This window comes from Callorhinus ursinus, unplaced genomic scaffold (assembly GCF_003265705.2).
Source record: "Callorhinus ursinus isolate GAN/ISIS: 27379988/994484 unplaced genomic scaffold, GSC_fseal_2.0 scaffold13, whole genome shotgun sequence".
Taxonomy (NCBI): domain Eukaryota; kingdom Metazoa; phylum Chordata; class Mammalia; order Carnivora; family Otariidae; genus Callorhinus; species Callorhinus ursinus.
The window spans coordinates 14,806,309-14,827,336 of record NW_027397075.1 but is presented as its reverse complement, the minus strand read 5'-3'; the positions used below and the strand labels follow the sequence as shown (position 1 = coordinate 14,827,336).

The 21,028-nt window shown below is 62.3% G+C and overlaps 4 protein-coding genes across 10 annotated transcripts in view; 1 reads left to right on the top strand and 3 right to left on the bottom strand.

Moving 5' to 3' along the window:
• UNKL (unk like zinc finger) overlaps positions 1-654 on the bottom strand; it is a 34,944-nt gene extending 34,290 nt beyond the window's left edge. For 6 of the 7 annotated variants that reach the window (XR_012380492.1, XM_073899740.1, XM_073899745.1 and 3 more), the window contains exon 1: positions 539-652. Coding sequence is in view for 5 of the 7 variants with exons in the window: in XM_073899740.1 (XP_073755841.1) it covers positions 539-615 (77 nt within the window). In the remaining 2 variants the exon portion in view is untranslated. Of the gene's footprint in view, positions 1-538 lie in introns of all 7 variants that reach the window. The other variant, XM_073899742.1, reaches the window with a different exon arrangement.
• Positions 655-1,858: 1,204 nt separating this feature from the next.
• Positions 1,859-4,117, bottom strand: UQCC4 (ubiquinol-cytochrome c reductase complex assembly factor 4). The gene is made up of 2 exons (XM_025877295.2): positions 3,972-4,117; positions 1,859-3,895 (listed from the first exon to the last, which is right to left on the bottom strand). The coding sequence occupies exons 1-2, from the start codon at positions 4,001-4,003 to the stop codon at positions 3,529-3,531; spliced, it is 399 nt and encodes a 132-aa protein (XP_025733080.1). The 5' UTR covers positions 4,004-4,117; the 3' UTR covers positions 1,859-3,528.
• Positions 4,118-9,535: 5,418 nt separating this feature from the next.
• On the top strand, positions 9,536-13,048 carry PERCC1 (proline and glutamate rich with coiled coil 1). Its single transcript, XM_073899735.1, has 2 exons — positions 9,536-9,682; positions 12,260-13,048. Exon 2 carries the CDS (start codon positions 12,296-12,298, stop codon positions 13,046-13,048), a length of 753 nt encoding a protein of 250 aa, XP_073755836.1. The 5' UTR covers positions 9,536-9,682; positions 12,260-12,295.
• A 751-nt stretch (positions 13,049-13,799) lies between these two features.
• Positions 13,800-21,028, bottom strand: part of CCDC154 (coiled-coil domain containing 154) — a 7,724-nt gene continuing 495 nt past the window's right edge. The window contains exons 2-18 of the mRNA XM_025877240.2: positions 20,678-20,753; positions 20,054-20,321; positions 19,775-19,964; positions 19,606-19,652; positions 19,228-19,323; positions 18,727-18,850; positions 17,170-17,271; positions 16,964-17,092; positions 16,750-16,874; positions 16,385-16,499; positions 16,165-16,302; positions 15,438-15,557; positions 15,283-15,359; positions 14,882-14,999; positions 14,477-14,563; positions 14,041-14,228; positions 13,800-13,942 (exon numbers count right to left, since the gene is read on the bottom strand). Of these exons, the coding sequence (XP_025733025.2) occupies positions 13,849-13,942; positions 14,041-14,228; positions 14,477-14,563; positions 14,882-14,999; positions 15,283-15,359; positions 15,438-15,557; positions 16,165-16,302; positions 16,385-16,499; positions 16,750-16,874; positions 16,964-17,092; positions 17,170-17,271; positions 18,727-18,850; positions 19,228-19,323; positions 19,606-19,652; positions 19,775-19,964; positions 20,054-20,321; positions 20,678-20,753 (2,094 nt within the window). The 3' untranslated portion in view covers positions 13,800-13,848. The remainder of the gene's footprint in view (positions 13,943-14,040; positions 14,229-14,476; positions 14,564-14,881; positions 15,000-15,282; positions 15,360-15,437; positions 15,558-16,164; positions 16,303-16,384; positions 16,500-16,749; positions 16,875-16,963; positions 17,093-17,169; positions 17,272-18,726; positions 18,851-19,227; positions 19,324-19,605; positions 19,653-19,774; positions 19,965-20,053; positions 20,322-20,677; positions 20,754-21,028) is intronic.

The following is a 21,028-nucleotide window of genomic DNA, read 5'->3' as shown; positions in this document are numbered from 1 at the left end:
CCACCCACTCCAAGTGCAGACGGCCGTCCCCCCACCCCCCCCAGCCCGGATGCGATTCCCCGGGCCCGGTCCGCAGCATCCCCCATCTCGGCCACTGATGCGACCCCCAACTTCAGGAGCGACACAGCGACCCCAGGCACGCCCCGACCCCCAAGCTCTGGCGCCATCCCTGATCCCAGGCGGAGGCACCCCGGGTGCAGATGGCCGCCCGCCCCCCGACCCCAGGCGCATTCTCCGCAAAACCCCGACCCCCCACTGGAGGCGCGTGGACCCCCGCCTCCTGCCGCGCTCCTCAGCCCCCGCCCCCAGGTGCCGCCCCAGACCCTGCGTGCCGCCTTTCGACCTCAAGCGGCGGCCGACGGCGTCGGACGGCGGTCACCCCGCCCGGAGCCCGGGCGCGGGGCGGGGGGCGGCGCGGGGCCCCAGGCCGCACCGGCGGCGGCACCCAGGCCCAGGGGCGCGGGGCGCGAGCCGGGGGGCGCACGAGGCCGCCCCCCGCCCCGCTCCCGTCCCCACCGCGACCGGCCCGGCCACTGACCTGTAGTGGGTCGGCTTCTCCGTCTGCGGGGGGGACCCGCTCAGCGCCGCCGCCGCCGCTTTCGAAACCGACGGCATTTTCAGTCAAAACAATGCAGCGCGCATGCGCCAGGCGGGCCCGCCCCCGCCCCTCCGGATCTCCCCCCGCGCCAAGCCCCCCGCGCCCCCGCCCGCCAGCCCCGCCCCCGCCCCGCCCCGCCCCGCCCCCACCGGCGCGCGGCTGACCCCAGACCCGCCTGGCGATCGAGTCCAGCGTCCGGCTTGGCAGGAACACGCCCCGAGGGCGCCGCCCCCGCCAACACGGGCTCCCCTCGTCCACGTTCATCCCAGCCGGCGCTCAGGCGGACTCCGGCCCACCCCTCAGCGCCCTGCGCGACCCGGAGCAGGTCCCCCGCGTGGAGACAGCAGGCTGGCTGCTCACACTCGCACTCCACTCATTCATCGACTCTAACCCCCGGGCTGGGTGCGGAGCTGCAAGGAATGGACTCAGTTGCTTAGGGGTGGGTGTGGGAGATGTGGGGGGCCATGCGCCACTGCTTATGGCTACCCAGCTTTAAGGAGTGCGAACAGGTCCCCAAATTAGATTGTGGTCATAGCTGCTCCAAGTGAATATATGAAAACATTATTTTCATTATATACTTTAAGTGGGTGAATCGAATAGCATGTGAATTTTGTATCAAGAACGCTGATTTTAAAAAATAACCCAAAAAGCTCACAGTCAAGGGGGAGTCACACGCCCCTCCCGTCACCAGCAGGGTGCGTGGGGACGCACAGGGGGTGGGGCACTCCCGGAAGCAAGCAGCAGCAGCAGCAGGGTCCTGCCCAGGTGACCCCGGAGGAAGGAGGGTGTGCACTTCAGGAGGGAGAACCTAGGCCCAGAGCACACTGTTTTGTAAATATATGGCATGAGACATTTTTTAAAATGTTCAACCTGGCTGGTAGTTAAAAATTTTCTTAAGCAAATTAAAATAAGGCAGAGCCCATGGAGTGGGCGGACATTTTCTGAACAGAAACCCACAACGCTGGTGACCTGCAGCAAGACAAGCCCTTGAAGAAGTGTGGCTGGGCAAGGACAAAAACAGTTAAATAATAAAAGGCTTTACATAACAGTTTACCTGTCCACCTGCTCTGCCCCTGCGCCTTTGAAAAGCCCAGGTCAGGAGCTGGCCTTGGTCTTCCGTTTGCTCATGACAAGGCCCACCCGTGTCTGGGGTGTGAAGTCCGGAACCAGAACACCCCTCGCTGGCGGCTGCCCTGGAGATACTCAGGATTTGTTCCCATGTGGTACACGATGTATCATCAAAAACAGTACTACCCACCCTTGTGTTTTGAAAAGCTGTGTATTTATATACACACAAAACATCTGGAAAGGTAAACAACAAAGTTTTCACAGTGGTTAGCTCTAGGTGTGAGATTTTTAATGTTTCTGATTCTCTTCCTTTTGCTTATTACAGTATCTAACTTTTCCAGATAAATCACATTGCTTCTGTCATATGAGAATTTTAATTAAAACAAAAATTCTTGGGGTGCCTGGGTGGCTCAGCTGGTTAAGTGTCTGTCTTCAGCTCAGGTTGTAATTCTGGGTCCTGGGATAGAGCCCAGCATCCGGCTCCCTGCTCCATGGGGAGCCTGCTTCTCCCTCTGCCTCTCCCACTCTCTCTCCCTCTGCCTCTCATGAATAAATAAATAAAATCTTAAAAAACAAACAAACAAAAAAACCCAAAAAGTCTTTTCATTAGGTCTGACTTTTTTTCCCCTGCAGGAACTAGGGAGAGAAAAGGAAGGGTTCAGGTTTGAATGACTTGCTCAAACAAAATAGTTCACAATGAAACAGATTAACAACCATGCCAGGTTAGGGAAAGGACGGCTTACTTCTTTGTTCCCGCTGGGATAACAATGCAGCCTGAGATACAATTAGGTCAGTCTTTCCAAATCTTGACCTGTGTTTAAATAATGAACATACTTGTATCGTTCCACTTCTATAACGAGCCTAATTTACCCAGGTGGGCGGGACACTGAGAGTACTCCGGCATAGAGACCCTTCCGGAAGCCAGTATGCTGGCAGGTAACCAGCAGCCTTCCAACACCTGAATGAAAGAGACCTCCAGGTAACTTTGGCACCACAGACATGCCAAGATAAAACCTTCCACTTAGAAGCATAAGTAAATAAAAACCTTCCTTTTGTGCATCTTGTATTTAATTCAGAATAAACAGTTTCTTACTAAGTGGTACTTGAAAAGCATATCATTTAGATACCCAAAAATACTGCCTGCAATTTGTCAAGAAAAAAAAAAAACAAAAAACTTAATCTTACTCTGCTCAGAAAATTGTCACCTTGCTAAAAATAAAAATTTGTAGAGCTGAGAAAGTTCATTATTTCTGGTATCCTTTGTAAATTCCACAATTTACATTTAGATTTCTTTCCTCAGTTCCTATTCTGGAAAAACAGAAAAAGGAACTGGAAAGGACTAAAAGTCCCCCCCCTCTTTTTAATGAAATGCAAAAAAGGGGAAGGGATTGGCTTAATTCCACGTTACCAAATTAAAATGTATTGCCAGTTTGTAAAACTAGTATCAATTTCTACGCACTACAGTACATTGCAAGTCAAAGTTTAAATTTTCTGGCAGTTATTCTGTCTCAGAAAGCAAATGACCTGCAAACAAGTGTCACCAGAATTGCTTTGGAAACATGATCACGTTGTAGAAAGACATATCAAAAATTCAACAGCACACAATGCAACCGAAACCTTTTCTGGGGATCTGAAAATGAAATGTCTTTTGGACGTATTCGTTGGGCATCAAGTGTTCGGAAAAGAGCCGGTTCCGACGTGACAACGTTCTGCTCTGCCTTCAACGCACGTCAGCGTGGCCAGGTGCGCCGAGTCCTTCACTCCGGGGACGCGCATAACCACGGCAGAAACGGCCAAACGCGATGGCAAAAGCATCAGGGCGGCTGCCTGTCCCCTCGCCGCTAGCCTCCGCGAGCAGCCCGCTACGTTCTCGCCTGGTGGGAAGCCGGAGCCCCAGCCTCCTGCGAACCATCGCCGGGCTCCGCCTCCTCTTCTCCCAACACCTGTTTCAACCACCGGTCCGCGCCGGTCTCCTGCCTAAAGAAGCACCAGATGACCAGAACCGTGAGGGAGAGGCTGAAGGGCAACACCCTCCACCAGGGCCGTTGCTGCTCCTTTCCCAGGGAATGTTGCACCGTCCAGCAGGACGGGTGGGCTCTGCTGGAGGAGAAGTGAATGGGACGGTCAGGGTCGTCCTCTTCCTCGGCCGCGGGCGGAGCCTGAGCCCGGCCACCGGGCGGCGGCTGGTTTCGGGAAGCCCAGCGCACGAACCTAAACGCCCGGACGGCCCTAGAAGAGAGACAGCCGTGAGCGCGCCCGTCAGTGGCTCCCACCCTCGGCCCCTCCGAGAAGCCGCACAGCTCACCCAGCCGCCGGCACACACAAGACGCCGCGCATCGCGACTAGACCTCCACACTCGGCGCCCGGGCGCGGCCTGTTTGCGTCACTTCCGATGCGCGAAACCGGAAGCCGGACGCCGTTCGAGGCCTCCGTTCACGACTACAGAACGTGGGTCCACTCGCGCGACGGAAATGACGCGCACTCTCAGGCGGTGTCTTCCGTCGCAGCCAGTCACCCTCGGTAGGCCGCCAGGGCATGCCGGGAAGTGTAGTTCGCTCCCAGCCCGAAGAGGAAGGAGCCGTGAGGGCCTTGGGTGCAGGGCCCGGCTGGAGCAAGATCGTCACCCTGACCCCCACGCACCCCGCACCCTTCCCGCGGTGCAGGTGCAACCCCGGGACCCGTGCGGCTGCGTCACCGCAGGTCCTCGCCCACGTCCTGGTGCTCTGCGTTGCTCCGTGCAGCGCACCCAGAGCTGCGTCTAGCCCCAGACCGTTTGTGTGGCGGCGTTTCGGCGCAGTGCTCGGCCTCCCGGCCGCGGTCCGTCAGCTGGCGCCGCAGGGCAAGCTCACGGCGCTCCCCGCGCGGCCGGCCTGCTCGCCCGGGGCCCGCGGAACACGTGCCCGCGTGCGCGGGGCCCAGAGCGCTGCCTCTTGGGGCACCTTCCCGCCCGCCTTCCCGAATCAGGCTGGGGGTTGTCCTTCGGGCTGTCCCGGGGTTTTGTACTCCGCCCGGTGGGAAAGCTGCTGGAGCTTTTGTTCTCAGGGCGGACTGGCCTTGGTGTGGCTGATCTTTCCCGTCAGAAGACCACGCAGGGCGTCCAGGCATCATCACAGACGTCGTGGGGATGTGTGTGTGTGTAGGGGGGTGACTGGTGACAAAATCAGATCACGAGGCCACCTTGTGAACTCTGATGTGCTGCCTCCCTAATTCAGCATCTTTATCTCTGGAGCGCCTCTCTCCTGTACCTGCTTCCCGGAGAAACACCAGACCGGTTCTGTGTCTCGCCCCGTCCCCGCCCCGCCAGGGACTCCCCAGAAAGTAGGGCGAGGGTGGCAGGCTGGAGATGTTCCCGGCGCAACAACATCTGGGAGTCCGCCGACCTTGGGAAGCCAGTCCCTGATGCCCTGGGCTCAGCTCCCAGCCCAGGACTGTGTTCAGAGCTACTGTGTCAACAGAGGCACCTGTGTGTCCGGGTCCTCCTCGCTGGGCCCCACCCCACCTGTTCCACCCTGTCGATGCAAATGTACCAGCGAGAACGCTCGAATATAAAAAGAAAACAGAGTTTTATTCAAACCCGAGTTAGGAGAGCTGCCCAGGAAACAGATCTTAACTGGGAAGAAAGAGTTCTGGAGAATGAACTGTTTTTACAGAGTTATATACTTTTTTACGTCTTGTAAAAGCTCAGAAGATTATAGATTAGTGTTTAAGCAAGAATTATGAATTTTAACTTCGAGGAATGCAGGGAGCAGGAGTGTGGATGATCTCTCAAAAGACGAGGGTTTTCCCTTAGGCAACTCATTCACAAAACAGATGTAACAATGGGTGTGTGGAGGGCCTTAAGTCAGGCTTTGGATTTAAAGTTTATGTAAAGTCATCCCAATACAGAAATCTAAAATGGCTTCCCTTGTATATCAGACTTTAGAGAGCTTTTCTCTCATCTACCTCAGAACCCCATCCGAAATCACTGCCAAACCAACTCACCTACAGGCAACCCCAGGAGTCCCTGCTGCGGACTGGAGGAGGGGACTCAAACTGTGGGAGAGTGAGGCGGAATCATCCTGGTGTGCAGCCTGGAGGGCTTCCTGGAGGAGATGGAAATCAAAGACCTCTGAGTTTAGGGGTGGACCTGCTCAGTGGGGAGTCTGCTCAAGGATTCTCTCCCTCCCTCTCTTTCTGCCCCTCTCCTGCTCCTTCTCTCTCTCTTGCACACATGCTCTCTCTAATAAATACATAAATCTTAAAAAAAAAAAAAAAAGCAAATCCATGTATCCAAATGACCCCCCTCTGTCCCCCAATCCTGCTGCCACTTGGTCTCCATTATAGGTGAAAGCACTATGCAAAAAACAAAAAACATAGGTCCTGTAGAGTCTTTTTTTTTTAAGATTTTATTTATTTACCTGAGAGAGAGTGAAAGAGAGCAGGCATGAGTGGGGGATGGGGATGGGGGAGGGGCAGAGGGAGCCAGAGATCGTGACCTGAGCTGAAGGCAGAAGCTTCACCGACAGCCAGCCAGGCGCCCTGGTCGCATAGAGTCCGAAAAGGGCGAGAGCCCCTGGCCTCTGGGAGCTGGCCTGGTGCATAGCTGGGTCTTTCCTGTTGGGCATAAGCAACTTCCGAGGACAAATGTGTATCAGACTACTGCGGGACTGCTCATGACGAAACAAGACCTTTCTGTAATCACATCTGAACACACAAAATACACAGCCCAGAATAGACCCGACACCTCCTCCCATCCTGGCTGATGGAAAGGAAACCATTCTTTGCCAAGCACGTCTGGAGCCCCCCAAGCACGTCTGCCCTCCTTCTGGATAAGATGCATTAGGTTGCCATACAGGGCTGAACTCTGTCCCTCCACATTCACATTCACCTGGAACCTTAGCACATGACTTTATTTGGAAATAGGGTCTTTGCAGATGTGGGTCGAAGGAGGTCACCCGGGATTGGGGGGCCCTAAATCCAAGGACTGGTGTCCTCCTAAGAGAAGGAGAAAAGACACAGAGACACATGGGGGAGGCCATGCGGAGAGGCCCCAAACCAAGAAGCACTGAGGATTGCCAGCAACACCAGAAGAGAGAGAGAGAGAGAGTCCCGGAACAGACCCTCCCCTGGACCCTTGGGAGGGTGGCTGTGCCAACACCTTCACTTCAGACTGGCCTCCAGACTGAGAGAAGAACTTGCTGTTGTATTAAATCACCCGGGGTGTGTCATTGTGGCCCCAGGATGCGGGTCCAGGACGCCTGGTCGCAGAGCCCCCTGCGTTCCAACAGCAAGCTGCCCAGAGCCAAGCCCCTCGCATGACACAGGCCCGAACCCACAGCCCTTGCCAACACCCTCCTCCTGAGGCAGCCACGCCCCCCTTCCCCGACCCCAGCACTCCCCTGGCAGGGCGCTGGGTGACAGGTGCCGGGGGCTGGGCTGGCAGGCGCTGCCGGCTCTGGTCTGGTCCGAGCCCCCCTCCCCCACCCCCTCAGGGCATAAACCAACGCCTCGGCCTTCATTATCTCAAAGCACACAGAGAAACCTCTCTGGGGTCTAATGTCTCGCTAATGGGCGGGGAGGACCCAGCCCTTGTGCGCCCAATGGCAGGGCTGGTTCACCTGAGAGCTGACATATTGGGGCTATTGATTTTCCCCAGGAAGATCAATATGGGGGGCGTGGGGACAGGCAGGTCCACGCCTTCTGAAGAGCAGAGCCTCTTCTCCAGGGACGGAGGCCTGACCACAGGGGCAGGGACTGGCGGGGCCAGCGAGGGCTTTGAGCTCTGTAAGGCCAGGCATGGCCCACACCGGAGCTGACTGGAGGCAGGTGCTGGGACATGTGCGGGGGCCCAAGCCTGGCAGCCTGAGTGCATCAGTCCCAGCCCCACTCCAGGGGTCCTGGTGGGCAGCGGAGGGGGCTTGGGACACCCATGTCACTTGGCCTGGCCCTCGTCACCCAACACCTGGCTGGACTGTGTGCACAGTGATTCTGGGAAAGTGTGTCTCCACCAACCCACCCTTGCCAGTAACAAAAGCCAGAGTTCAGCCTCCACTCACTGGACTCCTGTGTTCCTCTTGAACATGGCTCAGACTCAGGAGTGGCACGGATGGGGATAATTCATGCACACCCCTAATAAGACCTCACATCTGCTTCTTAAATCCCTCTCATGCCTGTCCCCCCAACTTTACTCCCTCAGGCTGTGCTTTGTGTGGCCCTATCATTGACTGCTGGAACTTAGTGCAATAGCACCCTCCCTGGTCTCCAGGCTCAGGCTTCCTCTGTCCAGATGCCCACCCCACTCTGCACTGCCCAGTTTCCTCTTGCTAAACCTTTATCTGCTCTGATGTCTCCTCGAATCTAAAACTCTCTGTCCTAGGCTGGGGTTTCCTCCTTGGTCTCTGGTCAGGCAGAAAAAAGCATTGGGATTATGCCAGCAGAAACAGACAGGGAGGGTCTGGCTATTTGTGGACAGTCTTCCCATGACTGGCATTAGTGAACATCTCCTCGCTGGGCCACTTGCAGGACCCAAACCCCCACCAAAGCCCCAGCTCCACTGACCAGGGGCCTGAGGCAGAGGCCAGGATGGAGAAGTAGGCCTGTGGGGGGTTGGGGAACAAGTGCCCTTGGGAAGGAGTGGGCCCTGGGTGGGGGTGGTGACCATGGTGGGTCCTCTCTGGGAGAGCCTCACCCTCACCCTGAGATTTGTTCCAGCCACAGAGGGCAGAGCTGAGTGCCCAGGCTGCCTTGGAGAAAGGGCCAAACTCCATGGCCCAGCCAGGAGGCCCTGCAGGCCACCACCTCACCCCACCGTCCAGCCGATGCTTCCAGCTGGGAGTGTCCTGTGGCTGCAGAGCCCAGACAGAGGGGCTCAGCGCTGATGCATTATCCTGCTGTCCTGGACGTCATAAGTCCAAAGCAACCCCCAAGGCGCTCTGGAGGCTCCGGGGAGAATCACTTCCTTGCATTTTCCAGACGCGGGGACCCTCCATTCCACCTTCAAAGCCAGCAGGGACCCTGCCCCTCTGCTCATATCTCCCCCTCTGACCCTAACTGCCCTCCCTCTGGTCAGGACCCCTGTGATGACACTGGGCCCCCAGGACAATCCAGGATCACATCTGTGGGGCCCTTTGCATTGTGACATAACATGTCCACAGTCCCAGGGGATTAGGGTGTGGACATCTGCAGGGCCACCAACCATGGGGTGTCAGCTCCTTGTGGCCTAGGCCTTTGCAGGCCATCTCCTCTGCTGGACACCTGCACTTCACGCAGATGGACCGGGTGAGCTCCTGGTCCCATTGGCGCCGACCAAATGACCTCCTCCATGAAGCCCCTCTTCTGGTCATACAAGAGGGGACATACTCGCGGGCAGGGCCATATCTATCCTTCCCCAGAGCCCCCACACTGCCCAGCTCAGACAGGGCACCGATGAGGGCTGGAGACCGAGCCCAAATGCCCTCCTGGAGCCTCCACCCAGACTGCGCTCCCCTCGAGTCCTCGGGGCCCACCTTGGGCAGCTAAGCAAAGAGACACCTGCCCCAGCCGACACCCTTCCCAGGTCCTGGCCCAAGTCCTTCCCGAGGAGCAGCAGGGGGCGCTGTGGCCACAGTCCGGGCACCTACTGGGCCCCTCCCTGGGGACCTGGGCTGTCCCAGAGGGCTGACGCTGACTGTGCTGGGTCAGAGGGGACGACAGCGGCTGGGGGAGGTCCGCCCCACGGCTGGAGCCTGGACAACAGCGTCATCGAAACCGGAGTCTCGGGGCAGAACTGTGGCCGTGCCTGAAGTCAGTTTCTGGGGACCGAGCTCCAAATGCAGACTGGACTCACGAGACAGATTACTTGTGTCCCGGCCTTGCCCTGGGACGTGGGGAAGGGGCCGTGATGATCAGGAAACCACGAACCATAGACTATAGGAGGCCTGGCATGCCGCACCACCCTGCACTCTCCCTGCACGGGCCCTGGCCCAGTCAGACCACCTGCTTGGGAGATGTTGGCAGCTCCAAAGACCCACCTACAGCAAGTCACCAGCCTGGCCCAAGGTGGGTCCCACACTTCATTTCCCTGTCACTCCCCCAAATCTGGGCGTCCTGAGCATGACTCCTGCATTGGGCCCTCCGAATGCCCAAGAAATGCCCAGCAGCTATCCCCCCATGGTCCCCACTTGCAGAAAATGTCTGGGTCTGTGCCCACACCCCACGTGTAATGGGGCATCACTAGGTAGGACAGGTGCTGGCTCCTGCCTGAAGGGAGCAGAGCCTGGAGCCAAGACCAAGGGCCCAGGGAGGACTGGGAGGGTGTCCCTGGAAGGGTGAGCCCTCTCTGGTGGCAGGGAGATCAGGGACCGGGGGCCTGCCAAGCTGGGAGGGGGCTACCAACCTATCCTCAGAACCTGGCTGGCCCAAAAGCAGGGGTGGCTTTGAGCCACAGCGGACAGGATTCTGGAGTCCTCCCAGCTGGGAGCGAGGCACCTAGCAGAAGCCACGTACGGTGAATGACTGTCCCCCAAACCTCACGTCCACCTGAACCCCGGAATGGAGCCTCATGCAGAAATAGGGTTTTTGCAGCTGTAATGAACACGAGGTCAGACTGGATCCCGGTGGGCCCTGAATCCAATGATGGGTGTCCTTGTAAGAGAGAAACTTGGACCCAGGCTCCCGTGGGACGAAGGCCATGCACGGACGGAGACAGAGGTTACAGTGATACGGTTGCAGCCAAGGAGCGTCCCCACAGTGGACGCCGGGAGGGAAGCGTGGGTTCCCACCTGGATGACACCCCTTTGCTGCTCCTAGCCCCCCAATTTGGGTGACTGGCTACCGTGGCCCCAGGACACTCAGGCAGCTCCAGGCAGCAGCCCCCCGGGGTCCTGCGGTTGGTGTCGGCTATAACCCTGCAGGGAGGCTCATGACGATGCCCCTAGGTGGGCTCCACGGTGCAGGGTGCAGCGGCGCAGGACCAGCTTGGGCCCTGGGGGTGAGGCCCTGTGTCGGGGGCAGCAGGGGCTGAGTTGGGTTTGTTGTAAACACATCTGCAGCTCTGGGGTAGCAGGAGCTGGCTGGAGGGGCTGGGAGTCCTGCAGCCACTCCTGGCAGGGTTGAGACTGGTCACAGCGCCCAGGAGGGCCCGGCGGTTGGAGGCGGCCCCCTGCATATGAGAGGCCACCATCCGGGCCCTGGCCGGTGGTCCCCACAGCCTCCGGTCCCTGGCCTGCCCAGCTCCTACTGCCGGCCTGGAACACCGTTTACCCAGAGAACCGCAGAAGCAGGATGTCCTCTAGAGAAGGCTACTCCAGAAGTCAAAATAGCATGAAATTTAATTTTCCGCTTATTTGACAAGGCTTGGTCCGGGTCCCAATCAGTGGCAGAGATAAGGGTCCTCGGCCCCGGGTGTGAGCCAGCTGGGCCTGCAGCAAACACTCCACGGTCCCCGGGCAGGTTGAGGCTCCCCCCGCGGGGCCCTGGTTGCTGGGCGCTAAAGCAAACGGGCTCTATTTGCCCAGTCTGCGATGACAATGCAGTCACCAAATATTTGCCAGCCCGCCGGCCGCAGAGCCCAGCTATAAATGCTTGAGCCCAGGTGGAGGTGGGCCTGCCCCACAGGAGCTGCAGGCCTCGGCAGGTAGGAGCCCGGGCTAGGTGGCGGGCGGGGAGGGTGCTGGAGCTGGTGGCGGGGACCGCCCTCCTCCCCCTTCCCCGGAAGGCCGTGGGCCCTCTGGCCAGGTGGGCCGTGCGGACCACCCACCCAGCGGTAGGACAAGGGGCGTGGCTGGGGAAGGGGGCGCCCACGTTGGCTTCCCCACAGCCCACTGTTGGGGCCATGGGACCCCTGGCAGGGACGAGGGGCCCAGCGCGGTGAGCGAGAGCCAGGGGACAGCGTGGACGGCAGACGGCAGGCAGGAGGGCGGCCCCGCCCAAGTGAGCCTCCCTGGGGTGGGAGTTCTGACAAGCTGGGAGCCCCCTCTCCCTCTGTCCACACCACCCTCCCTTTCTTCCCTTCCTGCAGGGTGGCAAAAGGGCCCTCCCCGCTGCAAGCCGCGCCCCCCGCACTCGTCCCCAGGGGCCAGAGCACTCCCAATGCTCAGAGTCAGCCCCATTTGGCTTCAGGCCACCCGGTCTCTGTCACCTCCCCAAATCCCACCCCACCCACCCTGCCCTGAGCCCCAGACCCACACACTTTCCCTGCTTCCTGCTGACCTGCCGACCCCTCCAAACCCCAGGGGCCAGGGAGCAGATGAAAGCCTGGGGCCTGCACTGCATCCCTGTCATCAGACAGCGCGGGGGAACCAGCACCTGGCTCTGGGTGCTGCCCTAAGCCTGCAAGACCCCCGAAGCCTCAGGGGCTCTGGGACCTGGACCTAGCGCACTGATCGAGACAGCCAGGCCCAGCTCCCAGGGGCCCCTGCCTGCCAGCACCTGGGCAGATGCCCCCTCAGCAGGTGGGCCTGTTGATCAAGAACCGTCTCTGCGCCCCGGCCCCCAGCGCCCACGGCCCTAGTCTCTCTCCACACCTCCCCGGCTCCTGAACGCGGCACCTGCTCCAAGCACAAATGTGGCTGGGCAGGCCTTGGGCCCTGCGGGCTGACCTGTCCTGACCTGTCCGCTCTCCACCTCCCTCCCCAGTCACACCTGCTGCCCCAGAAACGCAGGCCCGAGGAGATGGCCACGGGCGTGATCCGGCCTCTCTGTGACTTCCGGCTGCCCCTACCCACCCGCCGGCCCTTCCTGCCCTCAGACCCGGAGCCCCAGGAGACCTCTGAGGACGAGGAGGACGAAGAAGACGAGGAGGAGCCGGAGGGGCCAGGCGGCTGCAGCCCAGCCCCCCAGGCCTCGGGTTGGGCCCCAGAAGCAGCCCCCCCGGGTCCCAGCAGCCCCGAGACACCCCTGCAGCTGCTGCGGTTCTCCGAGCTCATCAGTGGCGACATCCAGCGGTACTTTGGCCGCAAGGAGAGCGGGCAGGACCCCGACGCCTGCGACATCTACGCGGACGACAGCGCAGCCCGGGACATCCCGTGCACTGACCTGGCGCGACTGGCCCCGGGCGGGCCCCCAGACGGCGACCAGGCTGCGGAGCCCGGAGTCCTCTCTCCCAGGGGTCCCGAGGGGCAGGCCCGCGGGCTGGGGCCCCTGGCCGAGCTCTTCGACTACGGGCTGCGGCAGTACTCAGGGTGTGGGGCCCCGGCCGGCAGGCGGCTCAGGCTGGAGCGAAAGTACGGCCACATCGTCCCCATGACCCAGAGGAAGCTGCCTCTCTCCTTCTGGGAGGAACCGGCCCCCGGCCCCCTGGGCCTGCTCCGCCCTGGCACACCCGACTTCAGCGACCTGCTGGCCAGCTGGTCAGCGGAGACTGGCCCTGAGCTGCCTGCGGGGGGTGGCCAGGCCCTGGACGGGGTACAGCTGGCCGAGGCCTAGCCAGTGGGCCAGGGTCCGTGGGGGCGAGCGGGGCGGCAGCTTCGCCTTTCCTTAAGGAGGGGGACCTGTCACGTTCTCTCTGTCAGAGCCCAGGGGCCGTCCAACCAGCCAGCTCAGGGAGGGACTTCCCAGGCCCGGGAGGACAGGCCAGGCTCCTCCTACGGCCCGGAGCTGCCACCACTGCCAGAGGCCACCTGGGCAGGGAATGGGCAGGAGCTGCCGTCCCAGGCACGCTGGCCCTCAACCTTCGGAGCTCTGCCCCCAGGAAGGGAGGCCCTGGGCTCAGGTGGTCTGCACACTGTGCCCCACTCTGGTGAGGCCCACTGGCCATCCAGACCAGCCCTGAGATCCCAGGTCGGCAGCCGCCCGGCTGGCTGGTGCTAGGGCTGCCCGTCCCCTAGGCCCCGCGGTAAGTGGCAGGACCAGCTACTGTGGGATGAGCAGGGTTTTCTTGGAGGCAGGAAGAAGGGGTGCTGCCTGAGTGTGTGAGCAAACACGCTGTTTGCTCCCTAGATTAGGGCAGGAAGAGCTACTTCCTCTGCTGGCCATGGTGCGGGTGTGAAGGGCACGGCCGGCCGCCAAGGGGTAGGAGCCACGGGACCCCACGCCTGGGCCAGCTGGCCCTCTGGGGGCCTGCAAGGAGCGGGTGGGGCTCCAGGATGCTGCAGCTGAGGGCAGGACAGCCCAGGAAGGCGCCAGGCCTGGGGCTCAGTCGGGCTCCTGGGAAGGAGGAGCTCGGGACGCTGACGGGTACAGGAGCGGCAGATTTATTTCTGGGAAAGGGGCAAGGATGGGAGCTGTCAGGCAGCCTCTTGGTGGAAGGACTTCTCCAGGAATGCGCGTGGCCTCCGCTGGACCCCCAGGTTCATGAGGGCCGCCTTCCACTGCAGCCACCTGCCCGAGACACAGCTCATGCCCAGTGGCCTCGGGACCTCCCCCAGGACCGCCCCAGACCTGGAGGGGTCTCCGGAAGGCAGCTCCCCACGGCCCACCTCACGGCCTGATACACGCCCCAGCGGTTCACGGGGACCACCTCTCCGGGGGCCGCGTCCTTGATGAAGAACTGCTGCTTCCCCAGGGACATGAGGACCCTCCTGCTGCCCAATCGCAGGGCCCACGGGCCCTCCTCACTCTGTAGGCGCATGATGCTCTCACGCAGGCTGGCCGTCTCCTCCATGCGCTGCGGACAAGGGCGCCGGGAGGAGGGGCTGCTGCAGGAACGCAGGAATCCAGCCAGAGGGAGACAGGACAGCCCCCAGGATTTATCTCTCTCTGGACAGACCTGGGTCTTATCTACCAGGAAACCCTGCTTGGGCCAGACACGCAGACCAATGGCTGTAGGGAAGCCCACAGAGCTAGGGGCCCCGCAGGGAGGGGTGAGGGGCTGGGAGCCTCCGGGGCGGGGTCAGCACAGGGGCCGCCTCTCACCAGCTTGGTTTCTGTATTAAACTTGAGGTTCTGGATGGTTTTGTTGTCCTGCATGCTGTTTTCCAATTTCATTATTTGGTTCTGGAACTGAAGGCCGCCCCTGTTTGTCGGCCCGGACGTGGCGAGTCGGCCGGCCCGAGGGCAGCCTGCACCCCAGGCCCCCAGGGCAGGATCTAGCCTCTGATACCGGGTCCCGGCCCCTTGCTGGGGTGACCCGGTGGACCTGGCCAGCGCTCAGGCTGGCTCCTTTCCCCGTAACGACACCCTCAGCATGTGGGGGCTCCAGACAGGTGCCCCTCACTTCACACTGGCTCTGTGAGCCACTTGACCTCCAGGTGTCTGGGATCCAGGGCCTCCCTGGGGCCCCTCTGCTGAGCGTGATGGGCATGGGGGCCCCAGGGGTACCGTAGCCAGCTTGCCCTGGATCTCGGCAATCTTCCGCCCGGGGTTGCCCTCCCTGAGCAGCTGCATGGACGAAAGCAGAGTGGCAAGTTCCTGCCGCACGGCCCCGACTTCTAACTCTCTGTCGGAATAAGAGACTGTTGGGGGGGGGGCTGGGACAGGGCAGGTGCGGAAGGAGGGCAGGTTGTGCAGGGGGTGGGTGCTCATCTTTGCCACCCCTCCAGTGGGACCTGGCGGGTCCCCAGCGGGTGATAGACAGTGAAGCTCAAGGACCTGTGTGGGCTGCACCTGGGGGAAGCCGAGCCCAGAGCCACGGAGGGGCCGGGGCTGCGGGAGGGGAAGCCTCGTGGATGCACCTCCAGCTGCTGCAGTCCTTGGGGCCGCGGCCGGGGCTGGGGCCTCACCTGGCTCTGCCCTCAGCTGAGATCTTGAGGTCTGAGTCGCTCTTGTGCAGGATGCACTTGTCGGAGATGGCCTCTATCTGCAACAGACGCAGGGTGGACGGGCAGCCCAGGCAGCCCAGTGGGGCTGGGGGGCCGTACCCCTGGCCCTCACCCACCTGCTGGGGCAGGCTGTCCACTCGCTCCCGCACCTCCCTCAGGGACGCCTCGGCCTCCTTCTGACTCTGGGCCAGGCCCTCCAGCGATTTCTGCTCTGAGCCTTCCCACTTTCTCTGTGCCTGGAACACAGATGCCAGTGAGGGCCGGAGCTGGGGGACGGAGGGGGACGGACAGAGGGATGGGGCCCCCTAGAGCCAGAGTTGGAGCCAAGAGGGTCAACCCCGTAGCTGAGAGCTCCCCGCAGTCTGCACGGGGGGGGGACAGACAGCTCTCCGGGGACCTGGGTATTCCAGGCTGAACAGAACCACGTCCATAGGAAGGCCTGGCTCAGCCCCCTGCCTGCCAGGAGTCGACAGGGACGGGGATGGATAGCTGCCCACAGCTGCAGGAGAGGGAGACCACCCTTCGAATTCACAGAGGCCGGCAGCCAGTCAGTGGTCGCCAGGGACCGCAGGGTGGGGAGGGACCGCTAGCCGCACAGGGCTTTGTCTGTGGTGACGGAGAAGATGTCCCAGTGACATGACCGCAGCTCAGCCCCGAGGACATGAGGAGCTGCCGAGCCCCAGGCTTCGCGAGGGTGGACCACACGGCGTAGGAACTGTGTGTCAGTGACACCATGCAAGAAAGAGGAATGAGCCCCTGCACGAGGGCTTGCTGTGGAAGCCGCCGCGTGCTGGGGGCCATGGCGGGCCTCGGGGCCGGCGGCTCCCCCAGCACCACACTCACCTCGCTTAGCCGCAGACTCAGCATCTGCTCCTGCAGATCCAGTCTCCAGCTCAGGGCCACGAAGTGGTCACTCAGGTCCTTTACCTGCTTCCCCAGCTCGGCCAGCGACACCTCCAGGGCCTGGCTCTTCTCTTGGAGCTGTGGGAGGGGGGTTTTAACATGGCTGCCTGGGGAGGCGGGAGCCCCCTGGGGACACTGACCACCCCCCTGCTACCCTCACCAGCTCCAGCGTGCTGTGGGCCTCCTGCTGTGCCAGCTGGCCGGCCTCCAGGCTCTCCTGCAGGAAGGCGGCCAGCTCCCTGGCCTGGCTCTCCTCCAGGTGCCCCTTGCTGTCCCTGGGGGTTGGTGCCAACACAGGCTGTCCCTTGGCCCAGGCTGCCCCCCTCTCAGGGCTGGGCCCAGAGGAGCCTGGCTGCTGGCTCCAGAACCACCCAGGAGACCCCGGGGAGCAGGGGATGGAGAATGGTTACAGGGCCCCCCAGACAGGGCTGCGTCCACTGGTGGGTGCAGAGTCCTCTGCAGGGGACCAGGAGCCCCCGTCTGAGGGCACTGGGCGCTGGGGAGAAAGGCTGATTGGACACCCACCAGGCCTTCTGCTTGGCCAGGAGGATCCGGTTCAGCGACACCTGGTTCTGCCGCACGAACTTGGTCAGCTGGATCATGGCCTGGTCCAGGCCCCGGCACTGCTCCAGGAGGCGGAATTCTTCCTGCTGTGGGGAGAGGTGGCCCTGAGACCCTGCCCTGGACACCCGCCCAGATGCCCCCGCTGCCCCTCTGCCCCCGGCCCTGGGCTGCCCACCTCGTGCTGCCCCTGCAGGGCCTGCATGCGCTCCTCGGCCCGCTCCTGCAGCCTCTGCCACCGGCTCTCCAGCTCACCCCGCAGGCTGCTCTCCGCCTTCAGCCGGGTGCTCTCTGATGCCTTCATTCTCTGTGGGGAGACCGGCCCGCCTGCCATGAGCGGGGGCGCGGGCGGCACGGCCCAGCTGCAGGCCCATGGGCCCCCACCTTCTCCAGGGCCAGGAAGCTCTTCTGCAGGAAGCCACACAGCTTGGCCTCCCTCTTGAGGAAGCGGAGGCTCATCTCCTCACCGAGCTTGGTCACCTGGGCCTGTGGGAGTCAGTGTGGTTGCCATGCGATCCGACTGTTCTCCTTGCCTCGTCCATCCCCTGCCCCCCACCTCCTGGCCCCTGGCCGAGCTAGGCTGGTCTGTTTTCTTGCCCAACCGTGTCCATCACTGACGACTCCGGGCCCTGTGTCCCCTGCTGTCCCTGAGTCTTGCAGGGCAGGGCCCACCACACCCTACTTAGGAAGGAAGGCAGGGCCCACATGTCCCCCCGGAGGGCCAGGTACGAGGGCTGTGAAGGGCCTACAGGCCGAGTTCGTGCGGATCCAGACTACGCTTGGTGCCCACGGTGACCACAGACGCCACCCAGGGCAGGGGGCTCAGCCGCTGCCGAATCACATCCTGAGCTGGGAGCCTCCGTCAGGGAAGCCAAGGAAATATGAGTGCACACACACTTCGCCCTTGCCCCTCCAGGCCGAGGGTGGGGCCCCTTCCCCTCCCCCTCTCCCTGCCGGCTCCCTTCCTGGGCATCAAGGGTCTGAGTGTGCCTAAGACAAGGCGTCAAGGCCTGAGGCCCCAGCTCCCACGGCCACAGGGCAAGTGCGTCCTAAGCCCCCGCCGGCACCCACACCACATGCAGGGTGGTCAGCAGGCCGTTTCTGTAAGGAGCCCCAGGACCCGGGGTCCTCAGTTCCGTGGTTCCAGTGCAAACCCAGGAACGGGCTATAGTAAATGAGTGGGTGTGGCCACGTGCCCATCAGACTTGACGAAAACAGGTGGTGGTCACAGTGTGCCGACCCCGGCCTAGAGGGCAGGTGGGGGGAAAGGCAGTGCCCTGCGTGCATGCCTGGCGCAGCAGGAATCCCCGGGCCTGGTGCCTTCCGGAGCTCCCGGCCGCAGCGGTGGGCAGTATCTCGGTTGGGCCAAGACAAGAACTCCCCAAAGGGCAGCAGCAAGGGGAAGGCCACCGAAGCTGGGCAGCCGAGCTATGTGGGCAGCAGCTGGGGAGCACTGGGCCGGCGCCCCCACCTGCTGCACGGGCGACGCGGTCCCTGGGCTCTGTTTGCAGAGCTGAAGAGGCTGGGTCTCGGGCAGGAGGGGAACCTGCACCAGCCAGGGGTGGGGCCGCCCCGGGAATGTCTGAGGAAGGGGCCTCAGGCCTACGATGCTCTATTTCCAGATCTGGGTGCGGATCCCACGACGGAGAAGGACCCGTGGCGGAGACGCTGCCAGGGAGGGACCTTCTGTGATGAAACATGAGCTCCATCTTGGCGCTGCCCAAACTGTCAGCCACGGGCTGCACGTGGCCATGAGGCCCCTGAAGCGTGGCTCATGCAACTGAGGGACCGAAAATGTTAGCTTTCTCTAGACAGAGCCACATGCGGCTGGTGGCCACAGACCGGACCGCGCAGGACCTCGGGGTCACCCCCCCATGCCCGACCATGTTGCCAGGAAAGGTGGCTCGCCTGGCTGCCCGGGCCCAGCCTCCCTCCCAGTACCTGCATCTTGGCCACCTCACGGTCCATCCTCTGGCTCGCGTCCTCCTGGCTCTTCTGCAGGGCACTGCAGGCCGCTTCCCGGAACTGTCCCTCCTGCTCCAGCTTCCCGGCCAGCTCGGCCAGCCTAGGGCACCAGCCACCGGTCACAGCAGTCCAGCCGGCCGGCCTGGCTGGGGAGCCACCGGGAAGTTGGCAGGGCCCTGAGACACTGAGAATGCTTCCTGGGCCCAGGCCTGCCGCTGGGGGGCCCAGGCCTGCCGCTGGGGGGCCCAGGCTGACCTCCAGGCCGGCAAGGCACGGGGTGGATAACCCCACCTGGGCAAACACAGACAAGGGCAAGACACTGACTTCTATGTCCCCAGGTGGGGAGCTAGGAGCGGCCTGGGCCAGGGCCACTGGGTGGGGGAGGGGGCAGGGACTCCGGGCTCAAGCCTCTTTTCTCCGTGACCACACATGGTGGGTCCAGAGCCAGCCCCCAAGAGGGAGGCAGGCGGCGTCCACCTGAGGTTGGCCTCCTGCTCGGTGTCCTTCCGCTCAGAGTCCTGGAGTGCCTGCTTCCTCCGGATCTGGGTCAGGGCCTCCCGGACCTCCACCAGCCTGGCACATAAGACCTGCTTCTGCCTGGGGCCTGCCCGACCGGCCCGCCTGCCTGCCTTTGGGGGTCAGGGTCCTGGCCCAGGGGCCCTATCAGCAGGCCTCCCACCATGTTCATACAAACCCAGGCCTTTTTGAGTCGGGCCGTGGAGGCATGCTGCTTACCCGAGCAAGACAAGGAGCAGGGGGCAGGCTGATGCCCTGGGGTCCCGCCCCAGCTGCTGCTTTCCCACAGCCCCTGGCCCTACCACTAAGGCTTGTACCACTGGTGGGGTGGGGGAGTACCTCTTGTCCAGCACCTGCATCTGGTTCTGGTTCTCGGGGCTGGGGAACTGCAAGGAGGAAGGGGAGGCTGAGCCTCATAGCCCGACTGGCACAGACGGGGGTCTGAGCTGAGCACAGGGTCCCGGGAGCAGGGGAGCCTCGCCTCTGGGTGGGGACAGTGGTGGCTCACCTCGAGGGCCTCCTTCTCCGGGGCCCAAGCTGCCTGCCGTAGGTCCTGCTGCAGCCTCTTGAGCTCTGCGTCCTGCAACTGCATGCAGGTACGCAGCTGGAGCATCTCCCGAAGCAGGCTCAGCATTGCTCGCTCACAGCGGTCCTTGTGCCCCCGCAGAGACGCCACCTCAGCCTGCAGGTCGGCCACCCTGGCCGGGGTGAGGAGCAGGCTGAGTCGGGCCATGTGTGCTGGGGGTGGGTGGCATGGCTCTCCCACTCCAGCTCTGCCCAGGCTCACCACTGCTCTAGCTGCGTCCAGTGCTTGGGGGAGTCCCGCTCTGGGATGGAGACAGTGGATGCCAGGTGGCTGGACTCATACCTCTCGGAGATCTCCTCCAGACTCAAGAGCTCGGGACTGGCCGGTCCTTCCTCGAGGGGGAGCCCCAGGTCCCCCAGGGTGATGGTGCTTGTCTGGGAGGGGGGTGAAGCCCCCGAGGGTTTGCTAGCAGCCAGCTCTGCAAGAAGGTGGCTTCTGGGCTGATGAAGGGTGCTGGCTCCAGGTGGGGCTCAGGATAACAGGGACCCAAATCACTGCAGCGACTGGCTAAGCGCGTCCACTGAGCTCACCTTGGCCTGTCCTGCTGAGTCACGCAGCCTGACCCCGGGAGGGCTCAGCACTTGCTGCCTCACAATAGGAAGCTCGGGCTCAGAGAGGCCCAGGCTCCCGCCTGAGGACACACAGCACCAGGAAGCAGAAACAGAACCGTGCCCTGCCTGCCCAGCTCCAGAGGGAGCCCTGGGGCAGTAAGGCCCCTTGAGACGTCAGGAAGCAGAGCTGCCCTGGGAGGCCCACACTGCACACCCACACAGGCCCTTCCCTAGACCGTCCTTCTGGCTGAGCCCCTATTGGCACCAGGCTCACCTGGTACAGCTTCAGCCACTGCCCAGAGGCCCTGGGCCTCACACCGAGGGCTGCCCAGAGCTGGACACCCGGGTGGCTGGAGGGAGGCAGGGAAGGTGGGGCTGGAAGGCTCTGGGGCCTTGGGGAGCACGTGGGATGTGAAGAGGGAGCCCCTGCCCTCACATCTCTCCTTCCAAGACAACAGCAGGGTAGGTGCGCAGCAGGGGCTCTTCTGGAACCATCTTTCTCTCACCAGAACCTGGTGACTTTGTGGCCCAACTGCCAGTGGAACCTGGACCCTCGACCCTGCCAGCCCTGCAAGGCCTCCCAACTGCCCATTTCTGGAAAGATCTGAGGGGGAGCTGTTGAGTC

What these genes read in the sequence shown, in the direction of transcription:
- UQCC4 (XM_025877295.2), bottom strand. Translation starts at nt 4,003, where the DNA reads ATGCGCGGCGTCTTGTGTGTGCCGGCGGCTGG. An exon ending in TTGTGTGTGCCGGCGGCTGG is followed by an intron (nt 3,896 to 3,971) that starts GTGAGCTGTGCG and finishes TCTCTCTTCTAG; the next exon opens with GGCCGTCCGGGCGTTTAGGT.
- PERCC1 (XM_073899735.1), top strand. Translation starts at nt 12,296, where the DNA reads ATGGCCACGGGCGTGATCCGGCCTCTCTGTGACTTCCGGCTGCCCCTA.